Consider the following 16,853-nt stretch of genomic DNA (forward strand, 5'->3'; position numbering starts at 1 on the left):
CCTTTCCCCCTCCCCCAGCCCTCCCTCCCCTGCCCCTAGTACTTACCAGCTTGGAGTGGCTGCAGCTCCATGCTGCAGCTACTGGGGACTGTTCAAATTATCAAAGCTCTCCAAATCTTTTCCAAAGATTTGGAGAGCTTTGAATCAATTCGGACCCTTAAACTGGTCCCTGATTTGATTCAGATTTGGAGATTCAGCCACCAAATCAGGCCAAGTCAAATCAAATCACCACCTGAAGCTTCGCACAGCCCTACTATGCCTGCCTGCTTTGAACACTTCTGCACCACAAAGGGAGTGGAAGAAAGCAGTTCTTATGCTTCACTGACTTCACTTTAACTACATGGCTATATAACCTAACTTGTAAAATAGGGAAGGATGCTAAATTAAAGCTTTAGTGAGAAAATGTTAACATTAGAATTAATCATGCAGTCCACCTTACACAAAACATGTATCCCAAAGCAAACAGCATTCCGTATAAAAACTATGTTTTGCAAACTGATTGGGAAGTATTGCCTGTGCTTTAGGTCTGCACTAATCCTATTACATTTCTAGCAGGCAGTAATAAACCATGTTAACAGAGAAGTCAACTACCAAAATATTAGGGTAGATCTTCCTACACTATAAATCATGACAATGGATAAATAAGATGAATTTAGTCCACATACTTTCTTCTAGGCTAAATTTTAAATTATTCAGCAGGCAGTAGAACTAAGCAGACTGAGTCTATTGATACACATTTATCTGGCAAATATTTTTCTAACCTCATTTGCCCAAAAGCCAGAAAAAAACCTGTGACCTGTCCCTTTATCAGCCATTTTTCTTAGGGAAGAATTCACTACAATGACTCCAGCCTGAACATAATCACATTTATTTGCTTACAATAACATTCATGAAAGTCTGAAAGTCTGCTAAATGTAAACACACATACTTCTGTCTGAGACCTGGAGTGATACAGGATGCATATACTGCAAGTAATCCCACAAATATTTTGCCAGTGTGACAACATCACACTAATGTCACCAATGTAAGCAAATTTTCTCTTGATCTTGAAACTTTCTTACCAATATGCCTGTGATATCATTAGATCTTATAGTCCTGTTTGCAATGACCTAATTCTTGATATCACACTGCACCCAACAAGCCAAGCACTAAGCACAGGAAAGCAGTCACCTACTGCTTGTTGGACTACAGGTATAGGTGGTGGGGAATAAAGGGCATATCAATAAGAATAAAGTGATACCACTTGTCAGTGAAACAGGTTTAAGATTGTTGCCTGGATTAAAGTTGCATCTTTCCCTGACCTATTTCTTTAAATCAGCTGAGACATTTTTGTTCAAACATTTCCCAAAATTTGGCTTGAGGTGGACATCCAGCCTGAAAAAGTTCAGCCCCCAAAACAGAAATTTGGTGAAGTTATATACAGCTGACAACAGGATGTTATTAGGTAGCATTAGGTAACATACCCATGTTGCTCTCAACCTTTGTTTTTAAGTGAAAGCCAAATATTGTCATGACCTCATCATACTTACTATTAACTATGTACATTTATTATTTAAAAACTGCATCAGAAACAACAGCAACAATGCCATATAATCTATTTGTGCATGTTTCCAGAGCTTGAGAGAACATACCTGACCTTAAAGAATAATAGTGGAAGGGTATTAGATTTTCTCTGTGCTGGACTGTTTAATTCATTTTAAATACCTGTGGCCCCCATAAGTATGTTTCATGACTCCCCAGCCCCCACCCAGGAGTCTCAACATACCAGCCGAAAAATATTGGTTTATAATACTGTAAAATACCTGTGCCCAATGCAGACTAGACAAAAAAAATCAAGAGGAAGTTACTTGAAGAGCATAGGTACAGGAAACAAATCTACTACTGCTTTGGAAAAGTTTTTAATGCAGAAGAAATGATGAATTGCAGAAGACACCCCGCTAGCCTGATAAAGCAGTAATTCTCTGATGAGAAGAGAAGCACATGGAGATAAAGGAACTTGTTTTTTTCCTTTGAAAAGCAACCAATAAGGAGAGGAGGATATTCCTATGAAAATGTCATCTGAAAGCAGTATATCCACAGAAGGTAAAGGAGATAGCTTGGAAGAGCAGGAGCTAGGTAAGAGTTCTATTTTGCAAAAGAATAGACTACTGAGGCAAAAATTCAATTAGACAAAAGAAATGTTGTGCTCCTTCTGCTGTGATTATTAAAGCATTTTTCAGTGCTTAATAAAATTGATTAAAGCTCTCTGTCTCAGAAATATTTGCAAATATTTTTACCTGTGTTCCAATAGTCTCCTGGAAGCAGCGCCCAAGCTGAGTTTTAGCAGAAGCAGGAAACACGTGAGGAATGGGTTGCTGACTTGAGTAAGAAATATGTCCTTTCTGGGTCTTCTGGTATGGAAGACCTTGATAAGGGACCTGGGGATGTCCCGGCTGGGATACTTTTACTTTCTGTCCTGTTGATGTGCTATCAATCCTTGACACTTGATGGATCTGTACTGAGGCTTCAGGGGGATGTTTCACATGGATATTTACTATGTTAGGAGGGAACTTCACTAAAATCATTGGAGAGAAAACACAGAAGAAAAATGAGTAATAAAAGATGATGAGCAGAATTTCTAGGTATTCTTCTAGACTCTTTCAGTATAAACAATTAATCTAAAATCAGTGTATACCTTCTTAAAAATATGCACAAAACCCAGATTTAGAAATAAGTTGGAATGTATGAAACCTGGTTTGAAAAGTAAAAGTCAGCCATTTAGAAAGAAAAGAAAGACACTATAGAAAAATATCATAAGATAACTACATAAAATAGGTGTCCAAGATGGGTGGTATGACATTAATTTTTGTGGTTATACTTTGTAAAAAGTATCCCATTCAAAGTTCCAGAATCCAAGCTCTGCTGGGTTATTCTTGGATATCTAGTCAGCTTTATTTTGTTTTCATATCCATCACTTGTCTTGGAACATGGGAAAAGTTTTAGATTTCAGCCTTTCACCTTTATATATCTGCCAATCCTGAGATTGCCCCTAGTTCATGGCCAACCTCTCAATCACCAAAAAAACCCACCCCCTCTCGTGAATTCAGGACTTGGCAGATAAGGAGGAAGGAAATGCTTTCAAATACTTTGTTTTTAAATACAGTTGTAGTTTTAAGTTTGGGAATACAGGTTTGGAGCTTCTGCTCATTTGTTTTAGTGTAAATAAGACCTGTTTGTGAATCTCAATTCCTTTGAAACATTCCAAACATTCAGTTCAACTCAGATTACAAATAACTTAAATTTTGTAAACTACCATAATTCATCACCCTTTCAGCATATGTTAAATATACCTCGCTTTAACACATTCCTAATCCATCCAAACAAGTGGATATAACATTCTTTCCAAATCATCCTCTGAAGAACAAAACCACACCCAAACAGCTTGGTACAGTTTGTGTGTGGAACAAAACCACGCACAAACTATAAAGCTGGGGCCAGCAACCTTTTTCAAGCCACAGCCTGCAACAACCCATCTATAGTCTGGTGTGGGCCAGGTAGCTTCAGAAGTGCATCAGTGCAGTGTATGGGTGCAGTTTCTAGATCTTAGGCCCAGTGCAAACTCCTCACTGCTCAGTCCCAGTCTAGGCAGAGGCAAAAGCAAATCCCTGTAGCTCACTGGGCAAGACCCAATGGCTCTGTGAACCAAAACAGGCCTGCAGGCTGTATGTTGCTGACCCTTGCTATAAAGGATACTAGCTAGCTGACCCTGCCTGGCTGTCTTCCCACCTCTAGCAAACAGAACCATTCTTTCTGATAATTATCTTAGATCATTTCAATTTTTCTGTGCAGAATTCTACCCTCACACTCTAATTTCTATTGCTTACTCTGCTTGTTTTTATCATAAAATTATATTTGTTCTTCCGCATCATTTTCTTTGAAACACAAAATGATAGCCAGACTACAAGTTTCAGTGTATCTGGTCTCTTTTGGGAATGTCTTAAAAGAAACAAGAGTTTTAGTTTCAATTTGGCCTGCCTCCTTTTTAAGTCTGAAAGTCTACAACTTAGGCTTCAGGATGGGCAGAGACCCTTCAAATGAGTTGTGGGAAATTAGCCTGTATGACTCAATGGCTTTTCCCGGTTCTTCACTCCTTACTCGGTACCAGAAAAGCACCATTCCACAGAACGTGTGAGTTCTGTTGTAGGCAGGAGACACAGAGAAAAGGTTCAGTGTTGCCAGAAGAAATCTGTAAGGCCCCCTGAAGGAAATCTGTTTTGTTCACAACTATTTCATATTGCATAAAGACAACAAAACTGACTCACTTCCATGAATACATTGCATGGAGAGGTCTCTCTTCATCTGTTATTGTGGATGCCTTCTGACTGATGCAGAAGGGAAGTGTACCAGTTCACAGTAGAAAACTGCTAACTTAGATGCCCTACTGACTTCCGTAAGTTCATCTTGGGATATTCAGTCAGTGCAAGACAATGCTGAATTAAGATGAAAGTGGTTCCTTCCTTACTGTCTGTCCAGAAGTCCTTCTCTTTCTGCAAGTCTTGGATTCCTTTTAGCTGTCCAGTTAAATTTTGACCTTTTTTCAGTCCTTTAAGAATGAACTATTTCACTCTCTTATTCACCAAAAAGTATTCCTCTCTCCATCACCAAGGTCCCATCCTGATGAGCATGCACGTGCAGGGCGAGCATTTCCTGTACAACAAATAGCAGCGGCACGTATTTGTGCCACTCCTAATTATCCCAGGGCATGCCCCTGCATACATGCTTCGGTAAATTGAACCAAGTGGGGTAGGAGAGGTTGGGGTCAGCACCTGTGCTGGCCCCAGCAGCCTTACGTAAAGTTCTGGCACCAAGCCAGTCACTCAGAGCCTGGCTGACAGCTATAGCATAGCTTTGGCTGGCCAGGCTCAATTTGTGAAGGCGCACACTGCTGCCTCGTACACCAGGCTGCTTTTTTTTTGTGGTGGTTTTTTTTTTGGACACTGGGAGATCCAAATTAGCAGCACAGTGAATGGGCGCATGTGCTCTGCGTGCAGTTTGCAGCACTTCAACTGTTCTCATTTGGACATAGGAATACCAGGCAAAAGCAAGGGATCTGTTAATGACACTGGTGTAATTATCTCCTGAAGGAATAGGGGAATTCTTCAGAGGTCAGATACTGCAGTGTGAAATCTGTTGTACTTTTAAAGTGGATAACCCAAAACCTGAAAGGTGACTATGTATTTAAAAAAAGGGGGGAGGGCTGTAGTCTTTTCACTACTCCACCATTTTCTCCAGGGTACCTTAACCTGGAATGGAATACTCACAGAAATACATATCAGCACAAATAAATACTTAAGTATCTCTACCCTCATTTCAAAAGAAAAGTTGAAGACAGTCATCTATTGTAGCCCCAGGACAGGGCTTAACATTTTACTTCAGCTATAAATTACTTTCCCTATGGGTTGGATAGCAGCCCTCAAGTTTCAATGTATTGAAAAAATGGAGCTCGTTGCTGTAGAGAGCCTTTTAATTCTAATGATTTCAAAATACATGGGCCCTTCTTCTTTCTACATACATATAGCCAGTTCCAAAACCAAAATTATTAAATTAGGCTATACATGCCATAAAGATGTTTACTAGGGATTCTTTTTACCAAAGGGATTCAGAAACTAATTGTGAACCACCAATTCCAACAGAAAATTATGGAACAAAGATTTTAACAAAGAAGGTTGAATTGCCAGACTGGTAATTAAAACAAATACATAAATAAACAAACAATATGTGCTGAATTACTGAACTATAGAACTGAATTATGGGACTTTCTCAACAACAGGATAGATGAGCCTGAATAGAATGCTAAGAATATTCTTGCAAGCATAAAGGTAACAGAGATACCTTTTTTGAAAGTGCTCTTTTTTGAGATTTTCTTTAAACCAAATAATATCAAGTAGCCTCAATGTATTGCTTGTAGCTGGCAGACTAAAACTCTAATCTCTCTCAGTTTGGGCAAAATTGCTAATTCCCAGTTTAATCATGTTTTTGATCCTTTGGTTTCTTCATTGCAATTACGAAGTCATAAGAAGTAGTTATGCCTCTTATCTGTGATCTTACCAACCTTACTGGAAAATATGTTCTAGTTAATTTAAACTATTTCATTTGTGAAATGATTTTTATTATTTACATCATGACAGCCATAAGTTAAATGATCACCATAAAAATTAACTAAGTGTATAGCATTCCATTTAGAGTCCTAGATAAGATGTAAGAATAAAATGATTTTCAGTTATACATCATGGCACTCTCTCTCTGTCCTACGGTAGTAGAAAATTAATCAGCTGCCACTTCCTATTTGCCCTGTGACCAACACATGTATACTTCAGGTCATAATCTAGTACAATGCCATCTGTCCTGCTCCTTATATAAGATGGTTAGGCACCTGAGATGGGAAAAGTCTGTTACACAAAAGGATATGATATCTTTTCTGATTCTGTGTTCCAGGCTACATTCCACCATGAATTAAAGGAAAATTACCTTATCAAAATCATTTCAATAACACTGTGTTTCTTATTATTGTACCCATCTAAGGAAAATAACCTCCATTCTGGTGGGCTCTGGATTCAAGATGTGGTACTTAGATTCAAACTGTGTAGACAGATGTCATTTTTATTACTAGTCTTTCAGCCAAAATTAGACAATAGAACTATATACCAATGGGAATATATCTGTGACAGAAAAATGTTACCTTTTACTCCTTGCTGGCCAGACATAGTCAGTGGTAAGGTATGCGTAGAATGGATGACATGAGATCCTATGGCTTTATTTGCCTGCTGTGGATGATGGTAAAGTTTTGCACCATTGGCACTCTGAACTGGGATCTGACAGAGTTTACCAGTATAATTAGGAGGGCACTGGCATTTATCTCGAGAGCTGCACTGGCCTCCATTCATGCACGGAAGGTGACAAATAACTGAAATGAAGAGAAAAAAAATACAGAGATTGTGTTAATTTCTCTTCAGCTGCAATTCTTTTTTTGGCATTATTTGATGATATAACATGTTGCTGCTGATAGCACTGAGGGAAATGGTCTTCACATCTTTTGGCACCCATGAAAGGGCCACCTAGGCAGGGCCGTCCCTGTGGGGTGGCAAATCAGGATGACCACTCTGGGCCCCATACTTTGGGGGGCCCCGCGGAGCTGGGCAGAGCGGCCGTGGCGACTCTGCACCACCGCTACTGGCAGCAGCTTCTTTGGGTCGGGGCGTGTGGGATCAGAGTGCGGGCCAGGCCCCGCATGAGCTGATTTGTCCTAGGCCCCCCCACCCTGCTCGGGTCAGCTCTGCACCTAGGTGAGGCAGGTTTTTGCTTGTTTAGTCTGCTTACAGATGTGAAAAAAGCTCAAAGAACTCTTTACTTTAAGTTTGGAGTGCCCCTACACCAAACACAGCACATGCGCAGAAGAGGCATTGTGTTAGCTGGACCTGGTTCGCCCAACGTCTATATAGATCACACTTCAGCTAGGCTTTTTGGTGCTTTTATTTAATAGTTGATTAAATCAGCTTTAGACAAAAGCACCAAAAAAGCCCCACTGAAGCATGTGATCTATACAGATGCTGGGGAGTTGGGTCAAACTAACATGCTTCCTCTTCCAGTAAAGTGCTGTCATTTGTTTTTATTTCACATCTGCCAGCAGCCTAAGTGGCAGGGCCACTCACCCTGCTTGTGAACTCTGCATGGTTGCATGTGCTTCACTCCTCATACCAGGCAGACATAGTATGCACATTTCTTTCCTAGGAGTCTATTGTACTACATTTCACCATAAGACAAAAATAATTCTGTGTCCAGTAGCATCTTCTCTCACTGTGGGGTATCGCTTCCTGTACAACCTAGCTCACCTCAAAAATCAAAGTTCTGTGTACTCTCTCTGGAGAGGGAGGATAATGTTAGGGGGAAATACCCAGTTTTTCTTGGGAACCTGGCCTGCTTTTCAGTATAGTCATTTTTTTCCCTGATATGAAAAAGTGCAATGATGACTGAAATACTAACAGCTATATGAATAATTTCTGAAGCAAAAAATTCCCGTTACAAAAATGCATGCAAAGAGCTACCTATTGATGATTATTCTGTGCCAGTTTGTAGTTTTGTGGCTCTATAATTTACCCAAGGAAACAAAGAAAATATCGATGCAAACCATAATCTTGAATCCAGAATCCAGGAAAGTGAATATTTACCAATCAGCAGTCTCTTCTGCGGGGAGTGGGGTGGTGCAGGTGCTAAGGTTTACAGTTGACAGTCTCAAGGTCAAAGCCATAGCAGAAGCACTCATGGCATGGCCTTTCAGATTCCAATGAATCCGTGACTTCTGCTAAATACCTTGTCACAAGGACATTAAACAGGAAAGGAAGTGGTCTCTGCTTTGTTTTTCCCCTGAGGTTCATTACTTAGTCTAAAAATATGATGCATTACTTTAAATTCTACTGGAATCTATTTTGTTAACATTTCAGAAATTAAATCAATTAGAAAATAAAGGATGAACTTGCTCCAGACAAGGTAATGTCATTTTTACATAACTATAAAGTCTGTGGAGGGAAGATAGAGTATTTAGTTGTAAGCCTTAATACAAGATTCTGGCTTTCCACCCAAACTTTCCAGACATGGTATTTGTTAACTTTATATTACTTGCTTATATTAAACTATAGTGTCTTTTATGATCTGAAAGCTACAAAGAATGTCAGGTTATATGTATACCTTGTGCTAACTATCTCTTGTGGTATAGTCTCTTGTCAGCCACTGCACATTGCTATCTTACTGCTACTATAAAAGGTCAGTATTGGAAAAAGAATGTACATCTTGCCTGCAGTAAGAAGACAAAGTAGGAGGTTTCGCAGTCTGAGGAGTTCCAAATGAACTGCGTAATGCACTTGGATCTTACAAAGCATTGGAGAAATAAGCAATCAGATTGGCTCTCAGCAGAATATTATCACATTATATTGACAGGATTTGGAACATGTTTGCCTTATCACCAGATAGGTATTACTATGTCTGCATACAAATGTAAACAATTGAAATGTTTTTCCACTCTATTCAACAAATACACATTTCATAATTTTTGTCTGCTTAGCTAATATTTTCATTCTATATGAACTGACTATAAATGTTCCACAAACTGCAAAATCGTGAATAAGCCTAAAAACATCTATTGACCATTTTAACCGAAGTCTTGTTGTTTGTGCTGGCAGCCTCTTGTTGAGGCTTAGCTGGGATATATGCATTTGGTTTAAATAAAGACTTTTCTCTTTAAGGTCTTCAGCAATCCTATAAACATCAGCTTCTCAATATGACAGCTTGGCACCCAATGACCTTCAGGTACATGTAAAGATATACCTGTACTGCTCCCTCTGGATGATTGAACCCTATGATAAAAATGCTTTATTTTGTGCAGAAGTAAGGACTGTTCAGAAAAAAGGTCGCAACAACAACGTAGTGCAATGTGGATGATGCAACAGTTTAAGATCACAAGGGTGTGGAACAAAAATTCTATACTTTTCTGTGAGGCTATATTCATAGAAAGGCATTTTTAGGTGGGAACTGGCTTTCTCATTGAGATGAGAAACCTGTCATTCCTATAAGTTATTTCTCCTTTTAGGTAGTGAAATAATGGACCATATTCAGCTCTTCACTAAATGACTATAAATCTACAGCAATAGTTCTCAACCTTTTTAGATTCAAGGCACCTGTTGTTAGACTCAAGGCATAAAAAGTCAGATTGGTTTTGACACTGGATTCCTATACAACATTTGTGTTCCACTGACTTGAGTGTAGCTGCATTGATTTATATTTGCTGAGGTTTTTGCTTGTTTCATGAAAATACATTTTGAATTATTCATCATTAGTATCTGAACATAAAATACAAATCTATAACAGATACGCTTACACAGTCAAGTAAAAGTAAATACCATGCAACTTCTAGGTTCAATTAAAACAGCTTAAATCTCAAAAAACATAGAATTCTGAGAGGAATATTGTTTGTGAATAATCCAATTGTAAGCAATTTGAAGACTGAGATGTTATTAAATAAAACCATTGCTGAATAATTGTGAATAATACGCACACTTGTACATACTGTGATGTATTGTTAAGGAACTTGTAAAAAGACCAAGGGCTTTAACATGCTGCACAAATCTACTGCTATAATTTCTGCAGATCTGAAATTTCAGAATTATTATTTGGAGAGTTAAGTGGACAGGGGACAACAAAAAAGAAAACTATTGCTCTGGCCTTTTCCTTTACCAATGAATCACAGGTTAACAAAGTGGAATGGACTCCAAAGTGCAGACCCTTTTAAATGAGAACCAAATCTTAAAGCCAGTATTACTTTAAACAGCTCAAATTCAGGTGAAACAGTTGTTTGTTTTTATTTTCCATAAGCCATTGAGTTTATGGAATGTAAAATAAACATAACTTGAATACTGCCAACAGATGCAGGGGATATTATGGACACAGCCCAACCAACAGACATGGGCAGGACATTAAAACAATGACTTTTATGCATAAACATCAGTGACTGGCATCTTGATGCAGGGTCCCTGAAACTACAACTTGTTTGTCTGTAGACTGATTGCTTCATTTTACTGGAAGTGAGCAGCAAAAACTCTTTATTTTAATAAAGGCACCAGCTAATAATTTGCCGTTCTCTAATATTAATGTGGAGATATTGCTATATGTCAAAAACAATTAAGGCCTGTTCCTGAATATGCCACAAAAAGGAAAAAAGAAGGAATGAATAAAATACACTAATGGTGGCAACCATTGAGCCTCCTGGACCATGGTATATGTATGAAGCCACCCAGACCTTTGATGCAAATACCTAGGCAGGAATTTTATTTTATTTTTTTTGAAGTGGAGGCATGCCCAAACCTTCCATCCTCCTATTAGGCCACTGAGACAGAATCCAAAGACCAGACTGAGTCCAGATGTTTGGTCCCTCCATGGCTGTAGTTGTATAAGTGTCTGGGAATCAAACCCAGATCTCCTGGGTGGTAGACGTGGATTCTACCACTAAACCATAGAAGACTCCTGAACAAAACTGTGTCAATAAAATCAGTCAAGTCAAATGCCAGGCCTCTCTGGAATTCTTAATGATCATTTTGGTTGCATTGGGATGATACCAATAACAATTTTGTTTGATTCATATGTGACTCCCTTTTTACAATGTATTTGTTTTCATTTTGATATAAGGAAAGCAGGGATGGAGTGGGGAAGAGGGGGAGGGATACACTGGTGCACTTGTGTCCACCTTTGATTCCTGCCTGGCACTGGCAGGAGCATTTCTATACAGGCAATGCTGAGAGAGTCAGCTGACCTCATGGCTCATTAAAATCTACCTGATCTATTCTAAACTCTTCATTCCACAGGGTTAATGACCCACTTTTCTTTTTAATAGTCTTGATGTTCCACCAATCAAGCTAAGCTTCATTCTGCCAGGAGAATTGAGAGGGGTACACTGGTGCATTTGCACCCCTCCTTTGATTCCAGCCTGGCAGGGGCATAGGGTATACGGAAAGCAAAGGTGGTAATGACGCTGGTCCTGGTCAGGAAGCTCCTTTTTCACAGCCCTGCTGATTGTTTTTAACTCATTCCAGTGTTAGAAATGCACAGTAAATGGAGTATTGTTATAATATTGTTAGAAATGGAGTGTTGTTAGAACTGCACAGTTTGCATCTTGTACCTGATAAGCAAAAAACACTGCCAAGGACTTTTCTTTCTTAGCTAGCTTTGCTACAGTTTTTCTTATGCTAAATCACTCCCTCCTCCACACTCCTCCTGGTTTTCTTATGCAGATTACAGAAGCTGGAATTCAACTGACTGTGTCCTTGAAAGGGGGGGGGGATTTCAACTCTTGGTGACCTAAAGAACTTTCTGAGCATGCGCAATTAGCTGATGCATATTCACCTATCCGCCCTGCATGCTTAAGTAGTTAATTATAATATACATGCGATGGATGAAATGACGTGGTCACATACATGTTTGTATGAACTGGAAATGAGCTGTAAGAGTTCCTGTTTCTGCACACGTGCCCAGGAGGGAAGCGATAAAACCCAGCTGAAAAAGTTCCTCAGGGGTGCGGAGTAATCTGAGTCCTTTGGCTCTGCTCCGACCCTATTTGCAAATACACCTTTTGTGCTGCTAATAAGTGTGTGTCTGAGATTCTTTTCGCGTGCCTCCCGAGAAACGAACCACAATTTTTTGCAACACCAGTGAAATTCTATTTGTTTTTGCTTCATCTTCAGCTGCATAATACAGCTGAAGGCCCAATGCATATTAGTAAAGCTTCTAGTTAATTTTTAACTAGAGAAAAATGTGTGCTGTTTTATACATGATGATGCACCTCACCGTCTGCCCTCCTCTTTTCAAAATTCTAGATCCACCCATGAAAAAAAGACATACATTTTAAACACTTTCTTTTATTCTTCAGTAGTTAATTCTTAATAAACTTTAATTTCTACAATATCCCAAAGCCATGATCTTGTTTGGCATGGTTGGGTAATCACTGTCCAAAATTAGCTGGTCACAGATGTGTTAAAATGCATTCACCTTGAGTTTTTATAAGCCAGAGTAAATGGTAGAGACACCTCGCCTGGCAGTTCTTGAGTATTTCAAGTCAAATCTCAATAAAACTACTGCAGACATCAGTTAAAAAGGTACAGGACATGAATCATGAACAGAAAAGCCACATAATTACTGAGCCTCAGTTTGTCGCTGAAATTACATCATCTAATTTGTTTTCAAGACTAAACTATTCTAAGCCATTTTGAGTAAACTGAATCATTTTATAAACCTGAAAATGTTCATCTAATCAAAATAATGTCTAACAAACTAAAAATTCCTAGGACCTAATTCCTCCTAATCCTCAGTAAATAGCCCATGCTTATGCAATCAAGCCATGAAAATGCATAGAAACCCCATGCCCATGACAAAGCATATGCTGTAGATGGCTTTAAAAAAGGCACCACCCAGCATGCTGCACTGCATTTCTTTTCAAATACCCGCTTGTATATAAGGAGGTCATTGAGGTTCTGTCCTGCAATTTCTCATTATATTTGGCCTTTTCATTTTCCTGGCTATCATATATTTGAATTAAGTAAAACAATAAAAGAACTTCATCCTGAATCTTATTCATGAAATAGAGGGGCAAGTTCTTTAATATAAAGTGCAGGCCTGCTAATTAAATAAAGTATTTTCCCATGATGTATCACAAACTAACAAGTTTATTTTCAACTCTAAGAATTAGAAATTGTTCAGCAGTAACATATGTGCAGAGGTGAAGATTTGTGTATCTTTCTCCAACATTTGGAAAAAATTCCTAAACACTCTGAAGGCACACGGAATAGTGAAAGAGTACAATGAAAGCTACTTGTCATAGGCTAGAGGAAAAGTCCATTTTAACAGAAGTGGTATATTAGTGCACACTGCATTCCTCAAGATCAGTCTCTTTACATACCACACATTTTTTAGACAAAAGGCCAAATTAATAGGCAAAGCACAAGATTCAAGGTTACCTTACATTCACTTGAGACCTACTCAGATTTTCTGATTGCAGATAGTCTACATAGCTGTAATTTATACATCAAGGAACTAAAGAAAGTGAAAGATAAAAACAAGTGATATTATACTTCAGTTCACACATTATTATATCCCCTTGTTTACTGTTTTTTCTTGTTACACTCCTCTGTTCCAGTTCTTAATCTGGTCCTTAGATGCCTTTATATTCAGACTCCTAGCTCAAATTCAGAGGCTGCATGTGAGGAGGAGGATGCTCTAAGTTAGAAGTCATTGAGTGGGTATAAGTCCAGGTGAATAAATCTTATAGAGTGTAAGTAAATTCTAAGCAAATTTTGAGGTCACAAACTTAAGATTGTGGGAGGTCACGTGAGGCCCTAGATGACTGGAATAGAGCAAATATAGTGCCCATCTCTAATACAGGGAAGAAGGAGGATCTGGGGAATTACAAACTTTAATACCTGGAAAGATCATGGAGCAGGTTGTCAAAAAATCTACTATGAAGCACCCAGAGAAGAACAAAGAGATAAAAAACAACCAGCATGGATTCACCAAAGGAAGTCATGTCTAACCAATCTGATTTCTTTCTATGGTAAGGTAGAAGGTGGTGTGGACGGGGGAGAGCAGTGGATGTACTGCATCTTGACTTTAGCAAGGCTTTTGATGCTGTCTCCTACAACATTCTCATTAACAAACTAAGAAAATACAGACTAGATGAAAGTACTAGAAGGTGGAAGTACAGCTTGGATCATTGTGCTCAGTGAGTGGTCCTCAATGGCTCTGTGTCTAGTTGGGAGGAAGTATCACATGGGGTTTCCTAGGGGCCTATCCTGGCACTAGTATACTTTAATACCTTCATTAATGATTTGAATAACAGATCAAGTGCACACGTAGCAAATCTGTAGATGACACCAATCAATGAATTGATTTGCAGATGCTCTGGAACAGGGGTTCTCAACCTTTTTCTTCCTGAGGCCCCCCTCAGCATGTTACAAAATCTTAATTGCCCACCTGTTCCACTCCCTGCATGGGAGAGGATCAGCTTGGCTTCTTGGCCTCACCTTCATGGCTCCAAATGTGGCAGGCAGGGCTTGATGGCAGGGAGCCCAGGACCCTACTCACCTAAGCAGCAGCAGCATGGAGCCTTGCCCACCTGCCCGCAGCACTGCCTGCAAGATGGAGGCTTTTGGGCAGAGTAAGTGGGGTGGGCCTGCCCCCACCCCTTCCTTATAACTTGCCTCTGCCCTGTGGGGCCAAGGCAGCTCCTCCCCATACCAGGGCTGGCTGGGCCAGGCCGCGTTGGGCAGATCCCCTGGAAACTGCCACAGACCCCCAGTTGAAAACCACTGCTCTGGAGGGTAAGGCTAGGCTCCAGAATGATTCAGATAAATTAGAGAAATGGTCTACAATCAATCAAATGAGATTCAGCGAAGACAAACACAAAGTCTGGCACTTTGGATGAAATAGTTGCACATACAAATGCAGACTGAGAAATGATGGGCTAGACTACAGTACTGCAGAAAAGGACCTGAAGGTTGCATTTCTCAACCCGTGGGTCACAATCCAAAAGTGGGTCACAAGAATATATGAAAAGGTTGTGAACACACTTTAAAAATGGATGATCCTTTCATACATTTTTGAAAAAATAAATGTTACTTGTGCTTCACCATATGTTAACACTGTGCATACTAATAAACAGGGATCCAGGTTTTCTGTTTCCCATAGAAAAATGTGTATTTTCTCCTTTAAAGGAGAAAAATGTGGGAAACTGCAGGTTTCCCCTTGCAGGCTGGCAAAGTTCCAGCCTGCAAGGGGCTGAGGGGAGCGGAAGGAGGGAGATCAGGCAGGGGGCACCACATGGCAGTGAGGCAGCATGTACAGCAAGTGGCACTCAAGCACTCTCCTCCCACATCACCCATCTGATCCAATGCCTGGGGAAAGTCTGTGGGTGCAACCCCAAATCTCATGATGCAGGCAGTCACTGTACCAACACCTCAAACAACCCCCATACCTCCCCCTTCCTGCAATCATAGCACATTCCTCTTGGACAACACCTTCAGCCCTACCCCAGCCTCTGAAATGCAATGCCCACCCCCATCCCTTCCTGGTGTATTCAAAGCAGAAGAACAGCAGTGGAAAGACAAAGGCAGAGTGAGACAGGACTCTTAGAAAGCTGGAGTGTGGGAAACCACTCTTGGTCAGGTCATGGGTTCAGCATTGTGTCAATAGTTGTGGTAGACACAAACTCATCCGCAGGTGTCGGCTCATCGTAGCAGAACCTCAGGTAGCACACAAGCCAGATTCTTGCACTGAACAGCAACCCAGGCTACCCCTGCATGCCTTCAAAGCAGCTGGCCCCCCTCCAGCTGTAGAACAGTTCCCAAGGGACCATGTCTAAATTGTGGGGTGAAGTGCACACTCCAGAGGGTAGGGAATAATTGCAGGCAGACCTGGACAGGTTAGAAAACTGCCCTCTGGCAGTTGGGGAAGCCCACGCAGTGGAAGCTGGCAACCACCTCCTACAAGTTAATGAGGTGGATGAAGCAGTTGACCAGGATGCTCTGGAAGACCAGGCACACCTCCCAGATAACCTCTCCAGCCATGGATTTGCCCACACTAAACTTGTTGGCAATGTAGCAAAGACTGCTAGGGTGGCCAGCTTTATGATGGCAATGGCTACTTACTTCTCTGAAGAGAGAGGTGGCCATATGCAGACCTCCAGGCATGTGATGTGGGGGGCCACCTGGGCAACTATGTCCATGAAGGTGGCCCAGTAGATGTGGAAGGTCTATAGCTACTGTTTGTCATCCTAGGTTTTCAGGACTATCCACTCCCAACTGCTGGTGGTGCAGCCCCAGAACTGGCACACAACAATCTGGAAGCAGTGCCAGACAATCCCAGCATCATGGTATACTAGGTGGCTTCATCCTTATCAGCCACTTGGAAGTTACCAACCCATTTCATGATGCTTGGTGGGTACCGGGTGCAGTAGGTGGCACCGTGTGGGATAGCTGGCTGATAGCTCAGGGGAAGGAAGCTGTGTTCCATGGTGATCAGTTGATGGATCATGTCCAGATGGACATACATGCTATCCCACAGCCTTCTTCGAGAGTCACGCAGGGCAACAAGCAGGACATGCCAGAGCTCCTGGGTCTGTATCTTTGGGCATGGGTAGCGGGGCACCATGGGAGGGTGTGAACAGGCCAGGTCACAAAGGCATGTGCAATTCACAAGGGAGGGCACTAGCTTTGGGGCTCTTCTTGAAGCCTCAGGGCAGTGTGCAGAGGAGGGCCGGCAGTGACATGGTGGGGGGTTGGTGA

At 40.7% G+C, this 16,853-nt stretch overlaps 1 protein-coding gene across 6 annotated transcripts in view; it reads right to left on the reverse strand.

Moving 5' to 3' along the window:
• LTBP1 (latent transforming growth factor beta binding protein 1) overlaps positions 1-16,853 on the reverse strand; it is a 333,716-nt gene that overhangs the window by 184,079 nt on the left and 132,784 nt on the right. For all 6 annotated transcript variants that reach the window (XM_019549709.1, XM_019549708.1, XM_019549707.1 and 3 more), the window contains 2 exons: positions 6,719-6,943; positions 2,277-2,554 (listed from right to left, as the gene is read on the reverse strand). In XM_019549709.1, coding sequence (XP_019405254.1) covers positions 2,277-2,554; positions 6,719-6,943 — 503 coding nt within the window. The remainder of the gene's footprint in view (positions 1-2,276; positions 2,555-6,718; positions 6,944-16,853) is intronic.

Source organism: Crocodylus porosus, unplaced genomic scaffold (genome assembly GCF_001723895.1).
Source record: "Crocodylus porosus isolate Cpor-Errol unplaced genomic scaffold, CroPor_comp1, whole genome shotgun sequence".
Taxonomy (NCBI): domain Eukaryota; kingdom Metazoa; phylum Chordata; order Crocodylia; family Crocodylidae; genus Crocodylus; species Crocodylus porosus.